Raw genomic sequence first — 26,326 nt, 5'->3', positions numbered from 1 at the left:
GAAGCAGGATGAGAGATGCACCAAAATTACAAACCCTTCAGAACATTTACAGCCAGGACAAATTTTCAGCTATTTTTTACGGCGGCCTATAAATTTACCAGCGGTTGGAAATCCTGTACACACACCTTCTCTAAGATTATCACCCTACTCGAACAGACAGATCCAAGTCCTGGTTTTACTCTATTGTATGTGTGGATTTGTAGTTCTGATTTTCTTGGGAAATCAGTGGGAAAAAAAATCTAAACTACAGATCCAGCCATGAAACAAACAAACCCGGGACTGAATCAGTCTATTCCTCCTCCCTAAGACTGATTTTAACTCCTCATTCCTGACAATGCATGCCAGGGAGGAGGCAGGAATTTGGTGACGTCCCCTCGGCCCGGGCGAGGGGGCGGGGCAACAATTTGGTGATGTCTCATCTGCTGGGCCCTGCCCCTTCCTCCGCCGCTCGCAGAGCTGGGGACGAGGAAGCTTTTACTCCGGAAGCGGCCTCTGCAGGGCACAAGAGCAGAGGGAATCGCTTCCTGCTGCGGTGGGGTTCGGGTTGTAGGGAGACAGCGAGAGGCGACCGGGAAGCGGCGATGGCCCTGCCAGGCCTGTGAGCTTCTGCAGCGATGTGAGAAGTTGCTGAGAGCGGAAGGTGATGGGGGAGGGGAGCCAGGAACCAGACGGGAAGGGATGGTAGCAGGAGCCGGGGTCGGACCGGTGGAGCAGCGATTTCAACCTCCCACACTCCCCGCCTTGCCCTGGAGGCACCCTCGCTCCCCACACACTGAGAAGGGAGGGAAACAACAGCTTGGCCTCTTCACTTCCATTAAATGACAGTTTCCCCATGGTGACCTGAATCGTTTAGAATTTAAAACAATTGTATTTTGATAATTAGTGCCGTACACTGGATTATAAAGCCTAATATATCTTTCTTTAAATTCACTCAGCCCACATATATTCCTTCATATCCACAGGCAAGTGCCTTTCACAATATCTTTCAAAACTTGCCCACTATAATTCGGAAGGGAATCTTAGATAGTTTTCAAATGCTGGTATGTTTCCTGTCACAGGAGATTTGGGGACGAATAGTATTGTTATAATATCTCGTCTCGCATTCAAGTCCTGCCTGGAGAGAGGTGCTTTTTCTTTTCATTGGTCTTTCTCTCCCAAAAGTCGAGCATGGATGGAAAGGGTTCCAGCCCCCCCTGCGTTGCTTGTCCCGTTGGTTTCGTCACTCCCGCGACCGCACCCCATTCTTTGACACCTGTCACTTTTTAGCCCAGTTACCGTAGACTGTGAACGCCCTCGTATGTCGTCTAATTAGAGGCCACATTCCGTGGACATTAATTCACAGTAGAAGGTGCTGATGCAATGTTTATTGGAATTCCGAGAGTCGTGCACGGGCTAATATTTACCATGTTTAATACGAATTCCATTTTTTAATAGCAATAAGGTTCTTTGTTGCAAGCTTTATTTTATCTATTTAAAAGTAATTCTAAAGCGGGGGGGGGGGGGGGGGGGATAAAAAGACATGATTGATGGAATGTATTGGAGACAGTCACAGAAGGTGACACCTCTTCTTATTTGACTATATTTATTAGTTTTTTCTCATCTCCTGACATGGTCTGAATATCGTGATCAACTTCATAATTCTGCTAAAGTTTTTTTAAAGAATATATCCTGGATTAAATTAACTCTCATGCTGACCAAACTGGTGACTTGAATGTTTGTTTTCTGTTCACCTACCTAGTCTTTTTGACTTCCTTAGTTGGCAAAAATAAATTGACCCAATAAAAGCTCTATTTCTGTGAAATGGTCCCCAAGAAACGCATAGTGTTGAAATAAAGCCTTTTGGAGTAGAACAACAATTTTAATAGCTTGGGGGCCTATTTACTAAAGGCTTTCTCCCACTTTGTGTCTATGGGAAAGATGCTTAGTAAATGATCCCCTACTTTGGAACACAGTTGGGAGGGTCTTTTTCTGATTGATGTTTGCTTTCTGAGACTTCAACTTTGTAAAAATACTATTTGTTCCTTCTACCTTTTACCATTACTTGTTCTTTGGGTATAGACTCTATCAATTAAAAATGTTTTTTTATTCAGAAACTTTACTATGATTCCTATGTATTTACTCCTTTTTCCCTGAATAATAAATTGTTAGAGCTTTGTAGAAAACTTAAAGAGCCACATTTTAAAAATTTACCTCAGTGTCATAGTGATTAATTGAAAACAGAATTGCATCAATAGCACCCCTTAAAAATGACAACCAGGAAGGGGCGACAACACAAGTTTTGTTTCAGTTTTAAAATATTCTTACTCTTCCCATGGTGAGATGTGGCTAAATAAACAGTTCTGACAATACAGTACTGGGAAGGTGTTGCATAGGTTCAGAGTCGCTAGTGCTGGTTTTGGAATGAGATATCTGTTCTATGGCTATTTAAGATTTGCAGATGTATTCTGCTGGACCTTATCTCTGGGGCCGATGCAATTAAAATTTGCGGAAAGCGGCGGTCTGCTGGCTATGAACACCGACGCCGATAAACTCTGCGTCGGTTTTCATAACTGCAGTCAGCCAGGCAGGCGTTAATATCTGAGCGATAAATGTGCATCTGAGACACACATTTATTTTTTTGCATTTGGAGTGAATGAGTAATAGCCTCATTCACATGCATTTGCATGTGATGAGCGCTAACTCATTCACGCCGCGTCGGATGCATGTTAAATAGGCGCTAATCCTCCTATTACATTAGGGGGTAGATTAGCGCCTATTTAACCTGCGTCCAACAGCGGGTTAAGCAGTGCGCTTAAGCAGCGCGCTTAAGCAGCTGAGCGCACTGTATTGCATCGGCCCTGGTGCTAGCCAAAGCCCACTTTTTTTCCACACCATCGTATGCTCTTCGGCTGTATGCATAATATTCTGATTTATTTGATCTTTCTTGGCTCAAAGATGCTGAAAATTGAAGCTCTGTTCTTTAGCAGTAGTAAGCATAATTGTAAAATGAAAGTATAATTTCTAATGGTATTCTTTCTGATATATGGGCTTCCTTTATGCTTTCAAGAATATATCTACCATATGTGCAAGCTAAGTTTTATATGGTGGAAGCTAAGCTCTGGAGTTTGGGGAAACTACAGAATATATTAAGATTTTGTAAATATAATGTGCTTAAATGATTAACTATACATCTAGTGATATACGGTATGTATGCCATGCACTGCACAATGAATTGTATCAAAATCTCTTCTGATTTTGATTTTAGAATTACAGAAGTGCCGCTCACTGAGATATTGACTTGTTTCCCCCCTCCATACTTCAAATGAACATGCTAGAAGATGCTTTATCCAAAGGGACTAACTTTGTACCTGGTAAGACATTGCATGTTTCAGCTAAGCTCTTCATAATGTGTATTTTGGGGGAAAATGTTATTGGGTATTTTCAACAACTGGAGCAGTATTGAGGAAGCCAGTGCCAAAATTTCAATTGTTTGATCTGGATTGAGATCCAGAAGAAACACATTTGGGTGTCCCTCACTGAGTGTTTTCCCACATGCCAAAAATAAATTACACAATGGGACACAGTAAAGAATCAATTTAAGATTTGAAAGGAATGAATTTATATAAAATAAGTGGGAGTGTGTTGGAAAACAGTAATTGAATAAATAGCTGTTACTTAAAGAGTAGGTAGGAAGTGCTAAAAATGGGATTTTTTTTTAGTTTATCACTTTTATATTTTAATTTTGTTTGCCCTCTGTGGTTTTTTGGTTTTTTGGTGTTTTTTTTTGGGAGGGTGGTGGGGAGAAGAAATATTGAAGTTAGAGCTTAGGTACATTGATAAGAAGTATGCTGGGAAATCTAAGTATCATCATTATTAACTTTAAAAAATGCATGCTCTTACTATATGCCTCACTTCCAGAAGAATTGGAATTCACTTCATTCACCCTGTTAGGGGAAAAAAATAATATAGGCAAATAGTGATACACTATTTTTTCCAGCATATATATGTGACTTTTATCTACTCATTAAAGCATTCAATTATTTTTTTTTCTTAATTTAAGTAAGTCATGTTAAAATTTTGTTGATCACCCACTGTGCCTGTGTGCATTAGCTGTTGAGCATTCAGGCCGCATTCATTTAGAACTGAAGAGTTTAATCCTGATCTTTCCTAGTGTACAGCCAGATGGACTCAGGACCAATGGGTTATATGCTTCAGTGTTAGCAGATGGAGACGTAGTCAGGTTTCAAAGCTGATTTCACCCTAGATACACCCCTGCAGTGACCTCAGCCCTTCAGTATCTCTCCGTCTCCTAGCAGATGTGGACGTGCTTTCCCTGTGGAGATCACTGTACCCTTTAGAAGAAGAAATTCTACTTTTAAATTGGAAAAAGATTGAGCCCCGCTCTCAGGTGATACTTAAAGATCCCTCCCCCAGTTGAGAATTCCTGAGATGATTTCCGAGATACCTCAGAGATGTGCCTTGGTCTGGTAGCCGGTTCCTAGCATGGACTTTGCTGCTGAAGCAGCTGAAAGGCAATGGTTGCAGGAAGCCAAGCGTAGCGGTGACGTCCAAAGCCCACTCACCCCACAGCCAGAGATCGTCTCTGTACTCAGCCGGTAAGCGCTGAGCACAGGTAAGTATAAAAAAGGAAAAGAGAGAGAAGAGGATTCCTCCTGATTCAGAGACATTGGAGGGGTTTCGGTAAGACTTCCTTCGGTCTCCTTGCTTGGTGTGCCATACCAATGTCTTTCCCGATCCCGTTGGGGTAAGGGGAAGTGGGTTTTTGAGTGGCCCCCTAGTAAGCTAGGCCCTGCTTTATGTTCGGTAGGCATACCACATGGTAGGCCATGGCGGTGCCGTCTTGCGCGTGATTTTATGCATCTTGTAGTGCCACCATAGAGCGTCGGTATGTGTGGTGCATGCCGGCTGTGCGCATAACACCGCAAACAATGTTGCGTGCGTATGTACGTGTACAAATCTCTAGGCGCAGAATTTAGGTACAGCTAAGCACACAGGCTATGCGTGCGCCTCGCCATAGCTCTCGTAGGTGCCTGAAATCTGTGCACACAATTTTTAAGTACTAGCCAGCTGAACACACAGTTACCATCCCTAATGGCTCCAGCAGCAAAGAAACATAAGCGCCATTTTCTCTATGCTGCTTGTCATATTAGGGCTACACAATCTGACCTGGATTCTTACTTATGTCAGCACTGTGAGGAGGCACAGGGAGAGTTGGCCTCCCCAGATGTTCCTAAGCCCGGCTCCTCCCAGTCAGAGGATGGGTCATCCACAACTTTAACTGGAAGTACCCCGGATATGAATAATCCCAGGGCTGGGTCTTCCATGGGAGAGAGAAATCCAGTGGCACTTACCCCAGTACTTCCTTGGCTAGGCATGGACCCGGCTGCCTTCTCTTGGGTGGAATTTTTTTTCATGGCCTTCAAGCCTTCGCACAAGTGCAGTCTGTTTCACTTGCCCCTGTCCGGACAGAACCCCAGCTGGTAAGGCCTCCCTTTCAGCCCTTTTGGCAGACCTCAAGACATGCCTCACCTCACCAAGGGTATCCCTGGCAGGGACCCAAACAGCACAGATGGAAGAAGGGGTTGCAGATTCCTTGGAAGATGGGGAAATCCCTTTGGCTTTAGAACCATATCGGACCATGTTACTTTTTTTTCCATAGAGCTGAATTGCTGGCCCTGGTTTCCCAGACCCTGAAGATGCTGTGAGTTCCTGGGGCAGACTGTATGACAGAACCAAAGAAGAATCCCATTCTGGTTTCTGTACAGAAAGCCTCTTGCTATTTTCCAGTGCTGGAAGCCATCCAGAAGTTGACTGACCTGGAATGGGATGCCCCTGAAGCGAGTTTTAAAGGTGGATGAGCATTAGAAGCTGTATACCCACTGGATCTGGCGGCGAGATAACTTCTATGTTTCCCTAAAGTGGATGCGCTGGTCTGCGCCATCTCGAAGTGAACAACTATCCCTGTGGAGGGAGGAGCGGCCTTGAAGGATGCGCATGATAGGTGGATGGAGTCCATCCTTAAACAGGCCTTTGATGCAATAGCAATGACCTTAGAAATTGCTTCTTGTTGTGCCGTGGTAGCTCGCTCATGCCTGCTCCTCTCTCAGGAGGTGGATGACTCAGGAGCCAACTCCAGAGAGGTTATGGAACCTGCAGCCACCTTTTTAACTGATGCGGGCTTTGACCTAGTCCGTACCTCGACCAGAGTGGCCTCTGATAGCGGCCAGAAGATAGCTGTGGCTGTGAAATTGGTCTGCAAACGCAACCTTTAAGGCAAACCTCACAAAGATGCCCTTTAAAGGATCACTTCTTTTTGGAAGCAAAGTGGAAAAGCTGGCCAGTAAATGGGGTGAATCTCCAATGCCCTGGCTACCAGAAGATAAGAGAAAGCAGTTACAGCACCCCCTCGCCCATGAGGGGTCAATCCAAGGGCTCCCAAAAATTTTGGCCCTACAGAAACTCAACATTTCAGAGGTTTCAGTCCTTTTGGAGTCGACAGCCCAAGAGAGGGGCAGGTTCAAGTTCGTCCCAAAATCCCCAATGAGGTTTTGCTGACCCACCCTTGGAACGAGGAGTTAGGGCGTCAAATATCTCTCTTCTTCCAGCAGTGGGTTGAAATCACTTCGGACAAATGGGTACTGGATGTCATACGAGAAGGATATGCACTGGAATTTTGTAGCACTCCTTGGGACATGTTCATGATGTCTCCTTAATCCGCGCGTGGAAGTTCTCTACGTCCTTAGCATATGTGTGGGTCTGGAGAGTATTTGAGGCTTGGTGCAAGGAACGCGGTGTCTACCCTCGGATGGTCAAAATCCCACTAATTCTGGAATTTTTACAGGTCGGCTTGAATAAAGGTTTGACCCTTAACTCCTTGAAAGTCCAGGTAGCGGCTCTCTCATGTTTCAGGGGTGAGGTGAATGGACCCTGCCCGTCGGCTTATCCCATTCTGATGATGGGTTGGTCACGGCCTTGACTGGTGGGATGACAGATCTTGGTTCTCCCTTGACTGGCTCCTCTGCTGGCGAGAGCAGTTCTGTGGTACCAGCTCCAGTTCCTTCTGGGCTTGGCTGGACCCGGTTGCTTTTTCTTCGGTGGAATTTTTTCAAGGCTTACAAGCCTTTCTTCGGGTGCAGTCCTCCGCTTCCCCCATTTCTGTTCAGTCGGACTCTCAGCCGGTGGTTCCTCCCTCTTCCAGTCTTGTGCTTAATCACTGGGGCTCGCCTCGGCTCCATGTGGGTGTTCCCAACAGGAATACGGATGGCACTGATGATGAGGTTGATCTGGATTCCCTGGAAGATAGGGAAATTCCTCCAGGGCTGGAACCATATCGAACCATGTTGTGGTTCTTTCATAGAGATGAACTGCTTGCCCTGATTTCCCAGACCTTGAAACAGCTGAGTGTTCCTGGTTCAGATGCCGTGTCAGAGCCGAGGAAGAATCCCATTTTGGTTTCCTCACATAAAGCCTCTTGTTTTTTCCCGGTGATGGATGCTAACCAGGAATTGATTGATCTGGAATAGGATGCCCCAGAGACAAAATTTAAAGAGGGTCGGACATTGGAAGGCCTGTACCCCCTGGATCTGGCTGTGAGACAGCATTTGCATTTTCCCAAAGTGGATGCTCTGGTATGTGCTCTGTCTAAATGGATTACTATCCCCATAGTGGGAGGAGCAGCCTTGAAGAATGTACATAATAGAAGGATTGAGGCTATTCTTAAGCAAGCCTTTGCAGCAGTGGTGATGAATTTACAAATTGCCTCCTGTTGCACCCTAGTGGCGAGATCTTGTCTGATTCTCTATCAGGAAGCTGATGAGTCTGGAGGGAATTTCAGAGCTATTATGGAGCCTGCTGATGCCATTTTAGCAGATGTAGGCTGCTAAAGAGTAGCTTTGGTGATAGCTGCCAGGTGTCAACTCTGGTTGCAAAATTGGTCAGCTGACACAGCTTTCAAAGCCAATCTTACCAAGATGCCCTTTAAAGGCTCGCTCTTGTTTGAGGAAACTGGCCAGTAAGTGGGGCAAGTCTCCGGTGTCTTGGTTGCTGGAGGATAAGAAACAGTTACAGTGCCCCTTTGGTATGAGGAGTCATTTCTGGGGTTCCAGGTGTTTTCATCCCTACAGAAGGACAACCTATCAGTGAACTTGGCCTTTCGTAGGCCTCGTCCTTTAGTCCCCAGCAGCCCAAGGGAGGAGTGGGTTTGGGTGGTGGATCTTCCTGAGCTTCCCAATGAAGGTTTGCCGACCCACCTTCTGGAGCAGGAACTAGGGGAATGTCTCTCTGTTTTTTTATCAGAGGTGGGTCGAGATCATGTTGGACCAGTGGGATATATGCAAAGGGTATGCACTGGAATTTTGCAGTACTCCCCTTGCCACTCCCCGTAGAAGAAGCAGGCAGTGGAGTTCACGCTTCAAAGGCTCCTCAGACTGAGAGCTGTGGTTCTGGTGCCCATGTCTCAAAGTATGGGGTGATATTCCATTTATTTTGTTGAGCCCAAAAAGAAGGGCTCCTTTCGTCTCATCTTGGATCTCAAGAAGGTCAACCGTCACTTGAAATATAACTCATTTTCGAATGGAAACTTTAGTTCTGTAATAATGGTGGTGAGGTCAGGGGAATTTCTGATCTCCTTGGTTCTGTCGGAGGCTTATCTTCATATTCCCATCCGATTGGAACACCAACGCTTTCTATGCTCTGCGGTGTTGGGGTGCCATTATCAGTTTCGGGCATGGTCTTTTGATCTCGCCACGGCTCCCAGAACATTTTCCAAGATTATGGTGGTGGTAGCGGCGGCCTTATGAAAAGAAGGAATCCTGGTACACCCACATTTGGACGGCTGGCTGATTCAAGCCAGGTCTTAGGAAGAGAGCCTCCTGGTGACACACAAGGTGATTTCCTTATTGCAGGAGCTCAGTTGGATGGTGAACCTGACCAAGAGCAATCTTCAACCATCCCAGTCGTTGGAGTATCTGGGGGTCCAGTTCATCACGGGGCAGGACAGAGTTTTCCTACCGGACGTTTGGATCCAGAGTTTGATGTCTCAAGTGCGTCAGTTGATAATCATATGTCCAACCGTATAGTCCTACCCTGGAAATGGTGCCGAGGGTAAGGGCGCATATGTGTCCTCAGCGCTCTCTGCTATCTCATTGGAACCCACAGTCTCAGTATTATGCAGTTCGGTTCCACTTGCCAATGGAAATCTGCTCCCGCCTCATCTGAGAGAGGGAGTTCTCTTGTCCTCTCCGCCCTGGTTGATACTCAACGACAGATGCGAGTCTCCATGGTTGTGGGGGCTCACTGTCTGGAGTTAACTGCCCAGGGGTGCTAGAATGCCGAAGAGTCCTGCTGGAACATCAGTTACCTGGAGGCCCGAGCGATGCGACTGGCATGTTTACTGTTCAGCCACAGGCAGTTCACATGATGTCGGACAACTTGACTATATCAACTTATGGCCTACATCAATCGCCAGGGAGGAACCAAGAGCCAGCAAGTGTCACAGGAAATAGACCAGTTGATGGAATGGGTGGAAGGTCATCCGCAGATGATCTCGGCCTCTCACATTGCAGGAAAGGACAACGTAAGGGCAGACTTTCTCAGAAGGGAGAGTCTGGATCCAGGAGAGTGGGTGTTGTCAGCCGAGGCATTTCAGCTGACTGTGGATCGCTGGGGCCTTCTGTTCCTAGACCTGCTGGCCACTTCTCAAAATGCGAAAGTTCCTTGCTTCTACAGTCGCAGGAGAGATCCGTGGTCCCTGGGAATAGACGCTGTCATACAGGTCTGACTGGAAGACAGATTGCTTTATGCCTTTCTTCCTTGGTCCTTGCTGGGCAGGATAATTCACAAGATCTAAGGGCTAATATTCCAGGTGGTGCTGGACTGGCCCAGGCATCCAAGGTATGCCAGTTTGCAACAACTCCTGGTGGAGGCCCCCCTTTGTCTTCTGCTGCACATGGATCTGCTTCAGCAGGGACCAGTTCTTAATGAGGATCCAGCTCTATTCTGTCTTACAGTTTGGCCCTTGAGAGGGCTCGCCTGTTAAAGCATGGTTACTCCTCTGCAGTGATTGCCACTTTACTCCGCGCTTGCAAGTTGTCCACTTCCTTGGCTTATGTGCAGGTTTGGAGAGTTTTTGGAGCAGGGTATTCTTCCTCGTTCAGTTAAGATCCCTTTCATTCTGGATTTTTTGCAGGATGACTTGCATAAAGGCTTGGTCCTTAATTCCTTGAAGGTGCAGGTTGCAGCTCTTGCCTGTTTCAGAGGCCCGGTGAATGGTGTTTCCTTGTCATTTCATCCTAATGTGGCTCATTTTTTGAAGGGAGTGAAGCACCTTAGGCCTCCCTTGAGGTTACTGGTTCCATTATGGAGTCTTAATTTGGTGCTGGACATTTTGGCAGGCCCTACATTCCGATCACTGCATAGCCTTTCTTTACAGTTGTTGACTTTGAAGACTGTGTTCCTGGTGGCCTCGGATTTCTGAGCTGCAGGCGTTGTCTTGCCAGGAGCCATTCCTTCGGGTGACTCTGGGGGCGTTACAGCTGCATACTGTTCCATCCTTCTTGCCCAAGGTAATCTCAGACTTTCATTTGAATCAGTCCATCTCCTTGGCATCCCTGGATAAGTTCAGGGATGCGGGGGAGTTTCGCCTTTTGTGCTCCTTGGATGTTAAGCATCTTGTTGTGCAGTATCTGGAGGTCTGAGTCTTTTTGAAAGACGGATTGCCTGTTTGTTCACTATGACGCTCTGGCTTCGCAGGCTACCATAGCTCGTTGGATTAAGGAGGTGGTCACGGCCGCATATGTGGATGCTGGAAAGCAGTTGCCTACTCCAGCTTAGGGCTCAGGCAGTGTGTTGGGCAGATGTTAGTCTGTTGTCTCCCGTTTTGATATCTGCCGAGCTGCGACGTGGTCCTTCTTACACACTTTTTCCAGGTTTTATCATCTGGATGTGCAGGCCCAGGAGGATGCAGCCTTTGCATGTGCGGGCAGCCTCCCACCCTGTTGGAGAGTAGCTTTGGTTCATCCCACTGGTCCTGAGTCCATCTGTCTACAGACTAAGAAATGGATAAATTACTTACCTTATAATTTTGTTTTCCTTAGTGTAGACAGATGGACTCAGCTTCCTGCCCTCGGCTGCCACATGTGTGTGCCAATAGTCCTCCTGTGGAGCTCTGGATCTCAGGGGATTACTGGTAAGTGTTCATCCAATCCCTTGCTTGGGGTACCTAGAATATTAGGTGAGTTCAGTGTTTATGGTTGGTTGAATACAATTCTGGTTATCTGTTTTTAATTAAGTTTTTTGCTAGTCTGTCCACGGTTGCTATATATAACCCTGCAGTGACCCCAGGCAGGCAGGCTGGGGTCACTTCAGGGTTATATATACTATGACGTCAACTTGCTCCATCTCCATCTGCTGGCAGGAGAGCATAAACCCACTGGTCCTGAGTCCATCTATCTACACTAAGGAAAATGAAATTATCAGGTAAGCAATTTCTCCACTATCATGCTTTGTTCTGCACATTGATTTACTGCCTCTGGTGTCTTGATTACTCAGTACCAGGGCTTTTCTGCTGTGCTTGTGGAAGCATAGAGTTGCACACCTAGGATTGTGCTGTGGGATCATGTTGCTGGGTTTTTTATTTTGGTTTTTTTTATGGCTTAGAATACTTCCATTTAAAAATGTAACTCTTTTTAACTGTAGTCTTAAAGTTAAATTACACACACTAAGCCTAAATGTTGGTAATTGATGATGGCAAAGAACACGTTCTAGATCTTCATAAGCTATTTTCTTTAATATTTCAGATTGTCTAAATAATGAATTTAGCCGAATGAGGAGAATTAAACCAAAAATGGTCATTAGTAGGCACTACAAAGATCTTGTTTTCGTGCAGAGGGTTACTTCAAACTCCCCATACTGTTCGGCTGATATTCAGCATTGTGGTGATCTTGTGTGAAGCTAGCATAGCACTTTTCAGACTAAGGTCACACTTTCAGATTTATTTATTTCGATTTTACCCATCTTTCCATAAAATTCCCAACAACTGTAGCAACATACAAAAAAAATGCAAATAGCATCAAAATAGTGATACAATTAAACAGTCATAACAAAATCAAAAAGATCTACAAAGGTTAAAAATAAAACACAGGACCCTTTCATATTTACAGTAAACATTGCAAACTATTAACAAGGGAGATCCAAAAATAAAGTCGAGGGTATTTTTTGACTACAAAATAAAGAATTTATGTCACCCATGGATAAGTCGAGGGTAAAACCTAGGAGGCTTATGAAATGGTGAAATCATACCAAGAAACAAACCGATAGCTTAAGAAAATCACTTTTATTTAATTTTTAAAAGCCGGACAAAGTGTGTCATAAGAAACATCATTTAACAACTTAAGAAAAAGTCCCTGCTGTATGAATCCTTGCCATCCTTCCCCCTTCCCGATTCCTTTACTCACCCGCTGCTATCTGGACAATAAGGGCACTTGCTCAGGAACATCCTTCCTCCTCCCCTGCGGTCTCCCAGTGTAGTGGTAGGAAAGCTTCTCCCCCACAACTCTTCCAGATCCCTCGCTGCTGCTATGAGGGCGAAGACAAACTTGCGGTCATTCAGGCATGTCCTCCCTCCTCCCCGCAGGGTCCTAGTGGCGTGCTTTGAACCACACGGTCAGACCCTGGCTTGGGAGAGGGGAGGATGTGCCTGCTCATCTGCAAGTGCCATCATACCGGCACTATGTAGATTGACCTGTGGATAAGATTACTGCAATTTTTTAAAGACCGTTTTTGAGGGTAAACTTTTTTGACTTATACACGAGTATATACGGTATATAGCCCCAACAGAGTGCACCGGAAGCTCATGGTGAACTGAAAGATAAGCTGCTAAGAACTAATATATCTGATCTTGAATTTCTTTGCTTTTGTCCTTTTGATTTGTGTGTGATACATTTGTAACATCAGGCACCCTATGATTTGACTGGAATACCCAGGGGAGATTCTCAGTATTTATTTGTAGCATTTCTGTGCCACATTATCTCAGTATTCAAAGTGGCATACAAGAAAACATTCAGACACAATAACAATTCAACATGACATGCTGCCTTTTATTCTGTGAACTTTCAGGGAAAGTTAACATTACTTACACTTAATTTCCACAGCAAGCCTCGTATTCACTTCTAGGGCCTGATGTACTAAAATGGTTTTTCTCATGTTGTGACTATTGGAAAAATGCTGTGTGCAACTGGCCCCCTAGTCAAATGCTATTTTATATTAGATGAAAAAAGAAGTGCTTTTAATCATAGCAGGTTCTCTATCATAGTCCTGACTTGGAGTAGGAGTATACCCTTGCCATACGATATGTGAATGAACAAAGAGGTTCATCTTTGAATCTGTACTGATTATTGTATTTGAGCTTGGGAAGGATCTTTTTTATTTTGGCTGTGCAACTGACGTGGCTACAGATTCCGTGTCTTTTCTCTCTTTCTTTGTCACTTCTGGTGCCAACTAAAAACATAGATGTTTATCCAATAGACAAACACCCTCTGTAACTAATCCCTCGATCCGCATTGGTTAATCACAAGAAACTATAACATTCGAAAACTGGAAAATGTAGAAGCTTGAAGGAGCTTGAATTATGTAAAGACCTTGATGTAATGCTTTTAATGTAACACTCCTAACTTTTGACCTAAAATATCTCACACTAATGTAATGCCTTTGTAGTAGTACCCCCCAGCTTTTGACTAAACCTACCTCACTGTAAGGTACGTTATTGTACCCATCTCTGTAATGTAATACAATACCCCCTACCACACCATAATCCACTTTTGAAACAGCTGACCATCTACGAAAAGCAGATTAGAAATATTAAATTAAATCACCATATAGTGATTGCTGTGAAGCAATCATTAGAGGGTTGGACTCGCTGGAGAACTGCTCCTCTTTCAACCCAACTAATTATGTGACAAAGCAGAAAGGCAACCTAAAATGAAAGAAACAATCATAGATCCAATGAATTGAAAATAAGCTGATTGATCCTTGCTTATATGCTATAAACTAATAAAAGCCCGTTGCAATTATTTCAATATAGTAATATTCATTGGATATGACAAATGGTGTTACTGAGCTAGTGGAAATACTTTGCTAGATAAATTGTGTAGGATTATTTTGATACTAAATGCAGTGCAGAATTGATTTATAAATGTGGGCTTAACTACAGAAACTGGGAGCCTAACATGCTATTTTATTCTTGATTTGTATTCAAATTGCAAGCTGTGGTTTGTACAAGGACAATTGAGGACAGATTTTCTTAAGGTTCATGCTTTCATCTTGTTGTCAGGACAACACCGACAGAAACAGGGACAGCTAGATGAATGTATTTGATAAAAAGCAAATATTTAATTTGACTTTGTGTGTTGCATAGCTGTTTTTGAGTTTTTATGATATTTCAACTTAGGTAATCATTTTAAGTGACAGGGTTTGTCAGAATTTCAATTAAATGCAAGCCTGAAAGATGTACGAATCTGTTTTGGTTTTTTTTTTTTTTTTTTCTAAAATAGGTTTGCTAATTTTTTCAGTGCTATTTTAAATGCAATCGTATTGTGTCACAGCTCAGGAGTAGAAGCATCTGCTGCTTGGCACAAGGTCATGTAAGATAAAGAAAAATGTTGCATATATTAAAGTACTTGTGTTAATTACTGTGAAAAACAGTAGAGGATTTATTGTAAGCCAGCATTAATTTTCTGATGTGATTTATGAGGAGGGTTAACAAAATCAAAGTGGGATTAATATGTACGAAGGTCTGCCTCAGATGATCTAACAGTAAAACTTGGGTTAGAGCAAGTTCTACAAGCATTCCTAAAAGGCTCCTATGCAATTTTTTATGTACAATAAATTTCAGAATATACTATAATAGGTTGCCTTAACTTAAAGAAGGTTAAAAACCAGAATGCAAGGGTCTGCAAGCATCCTTACAGGACTCCGTGCAGTTGTATGTATATGGGGTGAAAGGGGAGGAGAGAGAGAGTGTTGGCATTCTGCAGAATTTTTCAATATATTATAATAAAGTTTAACCAAGAAAAGGTTGCAAACCATTTAGTTAGAGGCTAGCCATAGTTTTGTTTTTACTTCGGAGTGTAATAATTCTGTTTAATAACTATGGAGTTATTAAGCTGGAAATATTGCAAAGATTTACCTCTTGGAGAAAGGGGATTAGTAAAAGGGAGATGAATCTTCATTGCATCACTTAGCAATGGATGTGGTTGCTTGATAGTCTTAAAGGAAAGTGCATTTTTCAGGCATTGAATTGAGTGCTAGAGAATAGGCATTGCTCATTACAGCTTGGGCTGGTAATATAATATTTAGGGGTATGGGGCTGTGAATCTGGAGCTCTTGTTTAAATCCCTTATCCACTACTACTGTGTGACTTTAAGTCATTTAGGGCCAGATGTACTAAACTTTTTTACATATAGACACAAAATGAAAACAAGTAGAAGGTGTACTCTAAGAGTGTGGAAATGGTGTATTCTGCACACTCAAACACAACCCCTTTGTGGTCATGAGCAATGTCCTGTAATGGGTATATACAGACGTGTGTTCCATATGTGACAGTGGTATGTCATGACATTGTTACCTGCCTTCGCAGGCAAACAATGCCTCTCTACTCTGCTTCTCAGTGTCCAACATAGAACTCTTGATTTACCAAACTGACCTACATGAAGCTCGGCATTGTTAACTAGCCTACTACAGTCTTCCTTCACCTTAAAGCACATGCTGCCACTTCTTGTTGTTTTTATGTGATACTAGGCAATAAACAGATGGATGCAATCTCCCCTTAAGGTGTTCTTATTGATACTTCATATAACAGTGCTTAAAGTACCTGTGGTCTAAATCACCTTATGCCCAAACTTGCACTGTAAGTTCTTTGGCAAAAGGACATTGAGATCATATGATCCGTCGTCTGCAGAATTGTGTCCACTGAGGATGTACAGGAATTAAGATGTCAGCCCTAAATGCAGGGTTGGGCAAATCTTTCATGCTGCTTATTCCCATCAGTCCTAAATTCTTGAGGTGTTTGGTTTGGGGTTTTTTAATGAAGAATTTATATCTACTTTACAGGATCATTCTTTATTGTGCGATAGGGCATTATCGCACGTGATAACGCCCTACTGCATGCAATACTGGCCGCATTGCGGTGGTAAAATGCTAATTGGGGAAGGGGAGGAGTGTGGGTGGGGTTTGGGCAGTATTAGGACCCGGTAGCGCTGCAGGCGATAATATTTTACACATTATCGTCAACAGCACTGTGGGAAATAACACCAACTTTTCCCATGGCGCCATTGGGGCGATAGTATGCAGCACGGCTGCACCGTGGTGAGCAAAACCGCACCGCTGCAATGCGGTTGGCTGCACACTCACCCTCCCGCCCCTTTTCTGGCTGCAGCTCATTCTGCTGTATTTATATTTTTGAGGCGATCATACTATCCCCTCTTTGTCTTTTAGAACATAAATTATGTTCTATCAATGGACTAACGGGGTTATCATTTAAACACCGGTCCTTACTTTTTAAAAACATTTCAACACCATAAATGTGAAAAATAAACTACTTCCCCTTTGTTCTGATGATCATAGACTTATCATGCCCAACACGATATCATGTTTCGCGAGTAGCTGCTTCAGGGGCTTAGACAGCGGTTTTCAACGTAATATTGTTCAATCGTGTTTTTAGTCCCGTAATTATTTTCTGTAAAAACAGCAAACAATTATTTAAACATCTTATTACGCTATTCAAATTCAGGATTAATGGGAAAAGAAACTTATTTCAGATACCAGTCGGCTTTCATTTCTAATGAGTCGCGGCGTCTAGCATTAAAGACGCTAGGCTACAAGCAATGTAACTGCTAGGGCTTTTAAACTTTCCACGTGATTGCTTACGTGGATTGTTGAATGTGACATGCTTTATTTAAAATGATAAATTGAGACCTGTTGCTTAAAAACCATCCATTCAATTTCTTTGTTTAGCCCAAAGGGGGGAACAGTGTGACGTTTGTAAATCCATTTTTGTTCTTGTTGATTCAGTTGTAGAACTCTATCTCCACCTTGCCAATGAGCTGTTACCTTTTCTAGGATAGTCCATTTGCAATCTTGAAACTCATGACTGTATTTCAAAAAATGATCTACTAGAGGGGCCTCTTTATTCTGCATTTTCAATCGAGATTTATGTTCAGTCATCCTAACTTTGAATGTCCGCTGTGTCATTCCTACATACATTAATTTACATGGGCACACAATACAATAGACTGCATATGTGGATTTACATGAGAATTCTGAAGATGGTAAAGTATCATCTATGTGGCCAATATCTTTGTGGCCGATTTTTAAAGAATCCTATTTGATTAATACACCATGGCCATCACAGCTCAAGTGCTGGAAACGTTACATAGATGATGTGTTCATCATTTGGCATGGTACAGTATCATCCTTAATGGAATTTTACAATTGGTTAAATTCGTTGACATCATGCTTAAAGTTCACCATTTCTTAAAATGCTTTAGAAATTGTCTTTTTAGACATCTTGATCACTAAACAGGACAGCTCTTTAAAAACGAGCATTTTTCGCAAGCCCACAGAACATAACAATTTACTTCAATTTGATAGTGCACACTCAACATCCGTTCAAACACAGCCTCCCGATTGGTCACTTCCTTTGCATCGAATATGTTCAGAACGAGATGATTTTAGAAGCCAGGCTAAAGATATGGCCATCCGCTTTCGAACAGAGAGTATCCCCCCCCCCCCCCCCCCCCCCCTTGTATACACTCAGCTTACTGAAGAGCACTGTACAACAATCGTGAAAATCTAAGTTCACAATTTTGGCAACACATTTTTGCATTGTATTGTGAGTACTTCATTTTGCCATTAATAAGGCTTTGTTTGTGTGATATTTATATTTACAGCAGAATGATGAATCTAGGCCATAGTTTGGGTGACACATGGCTTGCGTTTAGATTCCTTAAGACACTTTTCTGGAGTAAGAACCCTTAGTTATATATTTATTTGTTCAGGGCCATGCAGTGCGTGCTTAAGGTCTCCATGTTTCGTATTTGTGATTAGTTTAGTATTCTGATTGCATGCATCTGGTAGTCTGTTCATGATCACTACGTCAGAATGTTGAGACACGAGTGAAACATGACAGATCTGAATCAAAATATATCCCCATTTCAGGGTCCAGTATAATCAATTGTGGTTCAGAAAACTTTTGTTTTTTATATTGTTTTTTACAGTTATATTTATGATATGTATTTGTTTTGTTTTGTTCTTCGCCAAGACTTATGTAGATTGGTGGAATATAAATGGTATCAAAGGAGCATAAACTTGTTTGAATAGAAGATAGGAGTACCAGATTAGGAAAAGTATTTAACTGTGACACTGTGTTGTAAGTCTAAGCAGGCCATTTAGTGTTAAGAATGTTAGTGTTTTTCTGGTGATTACAAAAATACATTTTTTAATCCAGATTTTAAACATTTAAATTGATTTTTTTTTTTTTTAAATCATAGATAGGCATTGAGATACTTTTAAAAAAAGATCTAATTTGGATTAGACATTCTAATCTGAAACACCAAAAAAATAATAATTGTCATAGGCTTAGTCTTAAATTTATCTCATTTTTTTCTGGTAATACTGCTTCAGCTTAGAGGTTTTGAGGATATTTGAAGAGAGCATCAAAGCACCAAAGAAAAAAATATTCTGCAAGTTTCCTTTATTAAACAATCTATACTTGGATCAACCACTATAATTTTGATCTGTGGCAAAAAAAAAAAAAAGCTGTTCAAATAGTTTTCAGACACAAGGAATTAGATGGTAGTGACTGGATTAGCTACAGAGGACATGTATCTGTAATGTATTGTACTTACTCATTACTAGAGACGTGAATCGAGTGCCAGAATCGGTTCTGGTTTCGGGGTCGTGGACCCGCGGGAAATTCAGTTTCCCGAGGGTCCAGATGGTTTTTCTTTTCGGCTGTCCCGAGCCGGGGAAAAAAAAAAAACCACCTCGACCCTTTAAATCTAATTATTTAGGACCCCCCCAATAAAAACTTTCCTAAAGTACCTGGTGTTCCAGAGGGGGTCCCGGGAGCAATCTCCTGCTCTCGGGCTGTCGGCTGCCAGTATACAAAATGGTGCCGGTGGCCCTTAGCCCCTGTCAGATGGTAAGGGCAATCGGTGCCATTGGCTGGCCCCTGTCACATGGTAGGAGCAATGGACGGCCAGCGCATCTTAAAAAAAATGGCGTGGGCCATCCATTGCTCCTACCATGTGATAGGGGCCGTCAATGGCACCAATAGCCCCTGTCACATGGTAAGGGCAAAGGGCCATTGGCGCCATTTTGATTATTTATTTATTTATAACTTTTCTATACCGAAGTTCAAATAACAGAGTTAATTATCACTCCGGTTTACATTGCAACCATAAAACAGTGACAAAGTTGTCTTACATAGAACAGGGGGAGAGAAAAATGTGGATACAGCTTAAGCATGGGGAGTAACGTGTCAAAACTGGTAAGAACTGATAAGATAGGGCATAGAGCCTAGAATTCACTGTAGGTTGAAGTGACATCCACCAAAAAAAATTACCTTCCAGGTCAGGTATTTGAGCTAACAAGAGTCTATAGGTTCAAAGGGAGTTTTCATCAACTGGGTCAATACCATGTTGAGATCTACCAAGGGAGGCTTAAGAAGCTTCGTGAAACAAGCCCTGCTTCAAATAGACAACTAAAGGCTGTACAGAGATGGGTTTTACCTTCTGTATCGTGGTGGTAACCACCAATTACACTAAGGTTAAGCCCAATTGAATTGGGCTTAAGACCTGAATCTGAAAGATGTAGAAGAAAATAGATGCCTAGAGTTAGCCACCCTACCCTAAAAAGAGTCAAACATGAAAATCTCATGCATATTCAATGTGGGTATTCTGATAGCCTGCTTGTGGTTCGAGCACCAGAGTTAGCCACCCCTGCTCTAGGGCCTTTCCCTCAAATCAAAAAGGCAAACCTCCTCCACTTCAACCACAGAACTTCTTCATGGAGTCTTCCCTGGAAGCCAGAACCTGAGACATATCCTCAAAGATGTCAGGGTTTGTACATCTATCCTTTCAACATACTGACTGATTAGTGGCAGCTGACGGCCCGAGAGTGGGAGATTGCTCCCAGGACCCCTTTAGGAAAATTTTTTTTTTGGGGGGGGGGTTCGGGAGGGGGGGTGTTGTAAATAGTTAGATCTAAAAGGGTGGGTTTGGGGTCTTTTTTTTTTTCTGTATGCCCTTTCTCCCCCCCCCAAAGATAAGAAAACCACACGTAAATTTCGGGGACCCCCGATACTTGACGGATTAGAAAATATCGTATGATATTTTCATCCGTCAAAAAAAGATGCACATCCCTACTCATTGCTCTAAGATAATTATAACATCTGATAAAACCAAGAAATATGTTTTCTAGATACATTTTGTTTGTGTGCACTTCTGTTTTTAATAAGCTTCATTTTATGAAATGGTTTACAAATTTTTTTAGTTTGTGCTGATATACCCATTAAAATCAATTTCATATTTAGTTTTCAAAAACATCATAAGAACATAAGATTTGCAAAGTTGGGTTAGACCAAAGTCCATCGAGCCCAGCATCTTGTCTCTGACAAAGACCAGTCTAGGTTACAAGTACCTGGCAGATCCCATAAAGTAGATCTAATTCCTGTTACTCACTCCCAGAGATAGCAGGAGCTTTCCTTAATCTACCTGGCTAATAATGGGTTATGGACTTTTCCTCCAAGAACTTGCCCATACCTCTCTTAAATCCTGCAATGCTAGTCGCCTTGACCACATCCTGTGGCAACAGATTCCACAGTTTGATTGTCAGTGAGTGAAAATGTACTTTCTATTTGTTTTAAATCTGCTGGTTAATTTCATGGATTGTCCCCTTGTTAATATTTTTTGGGAAAAGGGTAACTAACCGTTCTTTATTTATCCATTCCATTCCTCTCATTTTATAAACTTCTATCATGTCGTGTCCCCCCTCCCCCCCCCCCCCCCCCGCCCTCAGCTGTCTCTTTTCCAAGCTGAAGAGCCCAGGCCTGCATAGTCTTTGCTCATAGGAGAGCCCTTCCATCCCCTTTATCATTTTTTTGCATTCCTCTGCACCTTTTCTAGTTCCACTATGTCTTTTTTGAGATGGGAGTGACCAGAACTGCACACAGTACTCGAGGTGCAGTGCCATCATGAGTTTGACACACAGAAAATATTTTCCATTAGATGTGCCATTATTTGTCAGATCCTTTATATTATGTTTCTTTTTTGTATAAATATGGAAGAATTATGACAGATGATTTTGAAGTAATTAAGTTTTGTACTATAAAATGTATGTTTTTTAATCAATTTCTTAGACCATTAGAATAAATTGTAAAGTAAAAGGAAAGGACATTTTAGTTAAGTTTACTGCAGAATGCACGACATTGATGAATAATTAGAAATTAGTGATTTTTATTCTTTTTCAGGGAAGACGTCACTAGATTTGTAATGGAGTCTGGAACAAGCTCTTTTCAAGTGGAATTTCCTGATTTTTCCAGCATCATTTTGCAGAAGTTAAATCAGCAACGTCAACTGGGACAGTTATGTGACATTTCTATTGTAGTTCAAGGTCACCTTTTCAGAGCTCACAAAGCTGTCCTTGCAGCTAGTTCACCTTATTTTTGTGATCAGGTACTTCTGAAAAACAGCAGGCGAGTCGTTCTACCTGATGTGATGAATCCTCGAGTGTTTGAGAACATCCTCTTATCTGTGTACACTGGGAGGCTGGTGATGCCAGCTTCTGAAATTGTCAGTTATTTAACTGCAGCCAGCTTCCTTCAGATGTGGAATGTGGTAGATAAATGCACAGAGCTTTTAGAAGGGAACCCAACGGTCTTGTGTCATAAGTCAAACCACAGCAGCGATCACCAGTCCCCTAGCAGCAGCAGTTACAATGGTCTTGTTGAAAGTTTTGAGTTTGGCTCTGGGACACAGCCAGAATTTCATAAAACAGAAGAGTTGAGGGATGGAGAATTTGATGAGAAAAGCCCAAAAGACGATGAACTTTCATCTCAGTTAACGGAACATGAATATCTTCCAAGTAACTCTTCAACAGAGCATGACCGACTTAGCACAGAAATGGCAAGTCAGGATGGGGAAGAAGGGATCAGTGATAATACTGAGTATCAGTATGTTCGGCCAGTCTATAGTAAGCCTAGTATCATGACCCATAGACGGTGGATCCATGTTAAACCTGAAAGATTTGACCTGGACTGTCAAGGTAGTGAAGTGCATGGTGCTTATGAAGAACACCAAGTTTCAGAATCTATGAATATCAGCCAGGTGGATCCTACAATCCAGTCTTCAGGCATTGGCCATGACTTTACTATAACTGACAAAAAGGTAGAAGAGTTAGAGGGACACACTGTTAGAAACAATTATGATGAGCACTTGGACTTCTATGGTGCTTCAATGGAAGAGTTCTCTAGTGAAAGAGCAGAGGAAAATCATGCCAGTCAGAGACCAGATGGTAGCACAGCTGCAGCGTGTGGCGAGGGTACGGATATGTCCACAAGCGTTCAAGACGATGCATCCCATCCTGGATTCTCTGCTGTTGTTTACAAACTGTACCCCTGTCAATGTGGTAAAAGTTTCACACACAAAAGTCAAAGAGATCGACATATGAGCATGCACCTTGGTCTACGGCCATATGGCTGTGGTGTCTGTGGTAAAAAATTTAAAATGAAACATCACTTGGTGGGCCACATGAAAATCCACACCGGTATAAAACCCTATGAGTGCAATATCTGCGGGAAAAGATTTATGTGGCGGGACAGTTTCCACAGACATGTAACTTCTTGTACAAAGGCCTATCAGGCTTCAAAGGCAGACCAGACAATTACTGATAAAGAAAGGAAAGAAATGGCTGAAAGTATTGTAGCAGAATGGCCAAAATAAGCAATAAATTAAAAGAAATAAAAAGACTGTGAATGTTGCTGCTCGGTACTTATTTTGAGGTGGACTAATGAAAATTATGAGAATATTTTCTGTGCGCAGGAAATCTTGTAGTAGCTTTTTAGTCTGGTTTTGCCTTTTATATCTGTGCTTTTCCCATATTGAACAATCCAGTGTATAGCATGCTGAAAACTTGCTCAGTCACACTGACATCTGTGTTCTGGGGAGAGATAAGAGTTTAACTTTAAGCAAACTATCTTGCAGCCACTTTCTTTGTAGGGTGTGATACTTAATTTTTCATTGACCTAACATAAAAATAAACCAAAGATGTTAACGTGAGCTTTTGAGACCATATAGAAATCCGATGAAGAGACTACTTAGCTAGGGATCTTTTATGCTCATCTACCCAAGATGGGAGAGCGGTAGAGCAGCAATAAGGAAGACAAAAAAAAAGACTGTCCTAGTCTGGAGAGGGATCTTGTAGGCAGTCATGCACTGTGGCTAGCAGCTGAGAAGTATCCTTAATAGTTTTGGACATAATTGAGTAGACTGGATGGTCTGCTTGGTCTTTCTTTGCCATCATCTACTATGTTACTGTGTCTCAGAAGCTCATGGACATCATCTTTGGATATTTCTCATGTTGGTCCCATGGGAAAGCATTGCAATTTGCAAAGTCTCCAAATTTCTCCTGGGTCGGTACAGTTATGAGAACTCTGTTTACTCAGCTTGCAAGAAGTCCTAGACAGAACAGCGCATGAGTATGGTGTATATTTAACAAAGGCCAAAGCAGTATTTTTGTTTAAAGGTGCTCTCTGATACATCAGCTTTTAGGAATGAGACCATTGTAATGCCTGTGAGTACCTGCTCTAGATCTCCATGTCATACTTATCCAGTTTTTTGGTTGCAATAATTTTTTATGTACACATTTGCTAAATTGGGAAAATAGAAAGCAGATCTTAGACTTTGTTCCTTCCTAATATGAAATCCTCAGATAGTAGGCCAGACATAGTCTAACAATGTCAGCACATTCTTCCAAGTTTTGGCTTAAAGAAAAAAAAATACTATCATGAGCTTTACAGGTTCTTTTAATTGTAAAGGAAGTATGTAACGGGTGTTGTCACTCAACTGTAGACTAGCCATACCAGAACAAAATGGAATTATTTTTCCAAAATGACTTTTATTACTGTAGGCCAGACTTTTAAGTAAATAAATATTTTTTACCTTTGCACTTACCGAAAAGATACCATTTTAGCTGTTGTCTGTAATTTGTAGTTCTGAAATCATTGATCCAGCATAGCAAGGAATTTTATCTAGAAATACTTAATGTTTTGTGCATTGTCCAGTATTGTTGAGTAAAGCCTGAAGGGCCTGATCCAAACATGAATTTTCTGTTGCTTTTTGCCCTTGTAGAACGTTTTGTGTCTAGAAATCTAGCAGAAGATAGATAAATGCAGTAACTGATTCAGGTTTCCGGATGGTAAAACACTTAAGGCCGGATTTTAAAAGGCCCGCACGGGTAAAGACCGGGGTTTACGTGTGTGGCTGGGCCTTGTGCGCGCTGCGCGTGTTTTAAAACTGGCCCGGCCACGCGTATAAACCCCGGTGTGCGCAGAAGTGCCGGGCCCTGAAAAAGGGGTGGGCCGAGGGTGGGGTCTGGACAGGGAGGGGCGGACGGTTCAGAGGCCAACCGGGACAGCCGGCTGGCATGCGGAAACTACTTCTGCTCCCAGAGGAGCAGTAAGTGGTAAAGTAAAAAAAAAATTTCAGATAGCTAAGTAGGGGGGTAGGGAAGTTCCCTCCCAGTCCTCTTCTTTATATCTGGGGGAGGCCCGATTGCGTCACTGCACATATTACTCGAAAATTTGCCCCCCCCCCCCTGTGCATACCACTAGTACATGCGTGCACGGATTTTAAAATCCAGCGCGCATGTGCGTGTGGCCATCAGATTTTATAACGTGCGCGCATGTTATAAAATTGGTGCATCCATGTGCACACATGGACGGCCGTGCACTGCTTTGAAAATTGACCTCTAACTGATTGAAAGAAAACAAAGTATACAAAAGGGTTCGGCATCTTGCTTTATAATCTAAAACAAATATTCTTTAGGTAACCCAAAAAAATTGTAAACCAGCCTTTATTTGAGGCTTTGCATTTAAATAACTAAGTTAAACTGCAATAGCTAGTAGGGGTATTCAGTATTTCTTTAGTGAGGGGGGGGTTCATGTCATTTTGTTTCGTGTCATTTTTTTTTTGCTTGATTTAGTTTCTAAAATGTGGTTTTTTTTGTTTTGTTTCCTTCATTTTGTGGTTAGTGCACACTAACTGGACAAAACTTTAAAAAAACAAAATTGGTATTTTTTTTTCTTTCATTTCGTGGTTCCAATGAAATGGACGATGTTGTTGACATTGTTTTGTTTCGTTTTAAATGAATGTGCATCCCTAGTAGCTAGCACTAACTTCTGCAAATAACTAAAACCAAAATGTAAATCTTTTTTAAATTCTGATTTTGAACTTTGGTTCTAAATGAATTATTCACTAGGATTTCCAGGATCTGCAATAGGCACCACTCATTTGCTAGGGGTGCACATTATTGTTTGATGTATAGAGAATTTATTAATTTAGGCTCCAGCTCTCACAAATTTAAAATCTTTGTGGCTTAGCTAATGCTCTGAGAAGCAGATTTATCGAGGCAGTGTTTCTCAGCCATTGGTTCATTTCTGCCAGTCTTCCGAGCAACAGTGATTTCAGGAGGATGAAGAGACAAGACCTGTACTGTTGCTGCACCACAGCCAACAGAGACAGCCTTGCGGACCTCCCCTCCCCAGTTGAGACCAGTCCTGAGGCCTCAACTCTGGGAGGGGAGCGACGGCAGCTAAATGTTAATGAGCCGGCATAAGACCAAGTCAGCGTCTGCTGCACTCTCTGGCCTCGTCCCCTTTGGCTTCTGTATGGGAGATGGAGCCTAAGAGCAGAAGAGAGGCTGAATCGCTCTCATGCCGGCTCATTAACATTCAGTTGCAATTGCTCCCTTCCTTGAGACAAGGTCTTTGGATCAGCTCCAGCTGGGAAAAATGTAAGTCTATGGGGCAGGAGGATTAATTGTAGTAGTAGTGTTGGTTGGCAGGAAGGAGGAATTTCATTATTTTTTATTTTTTTGAGGAGCTGCTGGCTGACTAGGGGAGGGGAAAAGAGGTGGTTGTTTGTTTTTTTTAATTTTCTGAGGACAATACTGTTACCTGGTTGGGAGGGGGTAAGAGGTTTTGATTTGTTTTGTTTTTTTAAATGTTATAAAAAGCAGTTTTCTTAAACTGGCTAGTTACCTTCTCTCAGATACC

At 42.4% G+C, this 26,326-nt stretch overlaps 1 protein-coding gene across 2 annotated transcripts; it reads left to right on the top strand.

The window, feature by feature from the left end:
- Positions 1-446: 446 nt before the first annotated feature.
- On the top strand, positions 447-24,375 carry ZBTB43 (zinc finger and BTB domain containing 43). 2 transcript variants are annotated; one of them, XM_029613759.1, is made up of 3 exons: positions 447-616; positions 3,245-3,350; positions 21,524-24,375. In XM_029613759.1, exon 3 carries the CDS (start codon positions 21,546-21,548, stop codon positions 22,992-22,994), a length of 1,449 nt encoding a protein of 482 aa, XP_029469619.1. In that variant the 5' UTR covers positions 447-616; positions 3,245-3,350; positions 21,524-21,545; the 3' UTR covers positions 22,995-24,375. The 2 variants fall into 2 exon arrangements, with proteins under 2 accessions (XP_029469619.1, XP_029469618.1); XM_029613758.1 differs by having other exon boundaries at positions 447-640.
- Positions 24,376-26,326: the final 1,951 nt, after the last annotated feature.

Source organism: Rhinatrema bivittatum, chromosome 8 (assembly GCF_901001135.1).
Source record: "Rhinatrema bivittatum chromosome 8, aRhiBiv1.1, whole genome shotgun sequence".
In the NCBI taxonomy this organism is placed as follows: domain Eukaryota; kingdom Metazoa; phylum Chordata; class Amphibia; order Gymnophiona; family Rhinatrematidae; genus Rhinatrema; species Rhinatrema bivittatum.
This window is presented reverse-complemented; position numbering and strand designations above follow the sequence as displayed.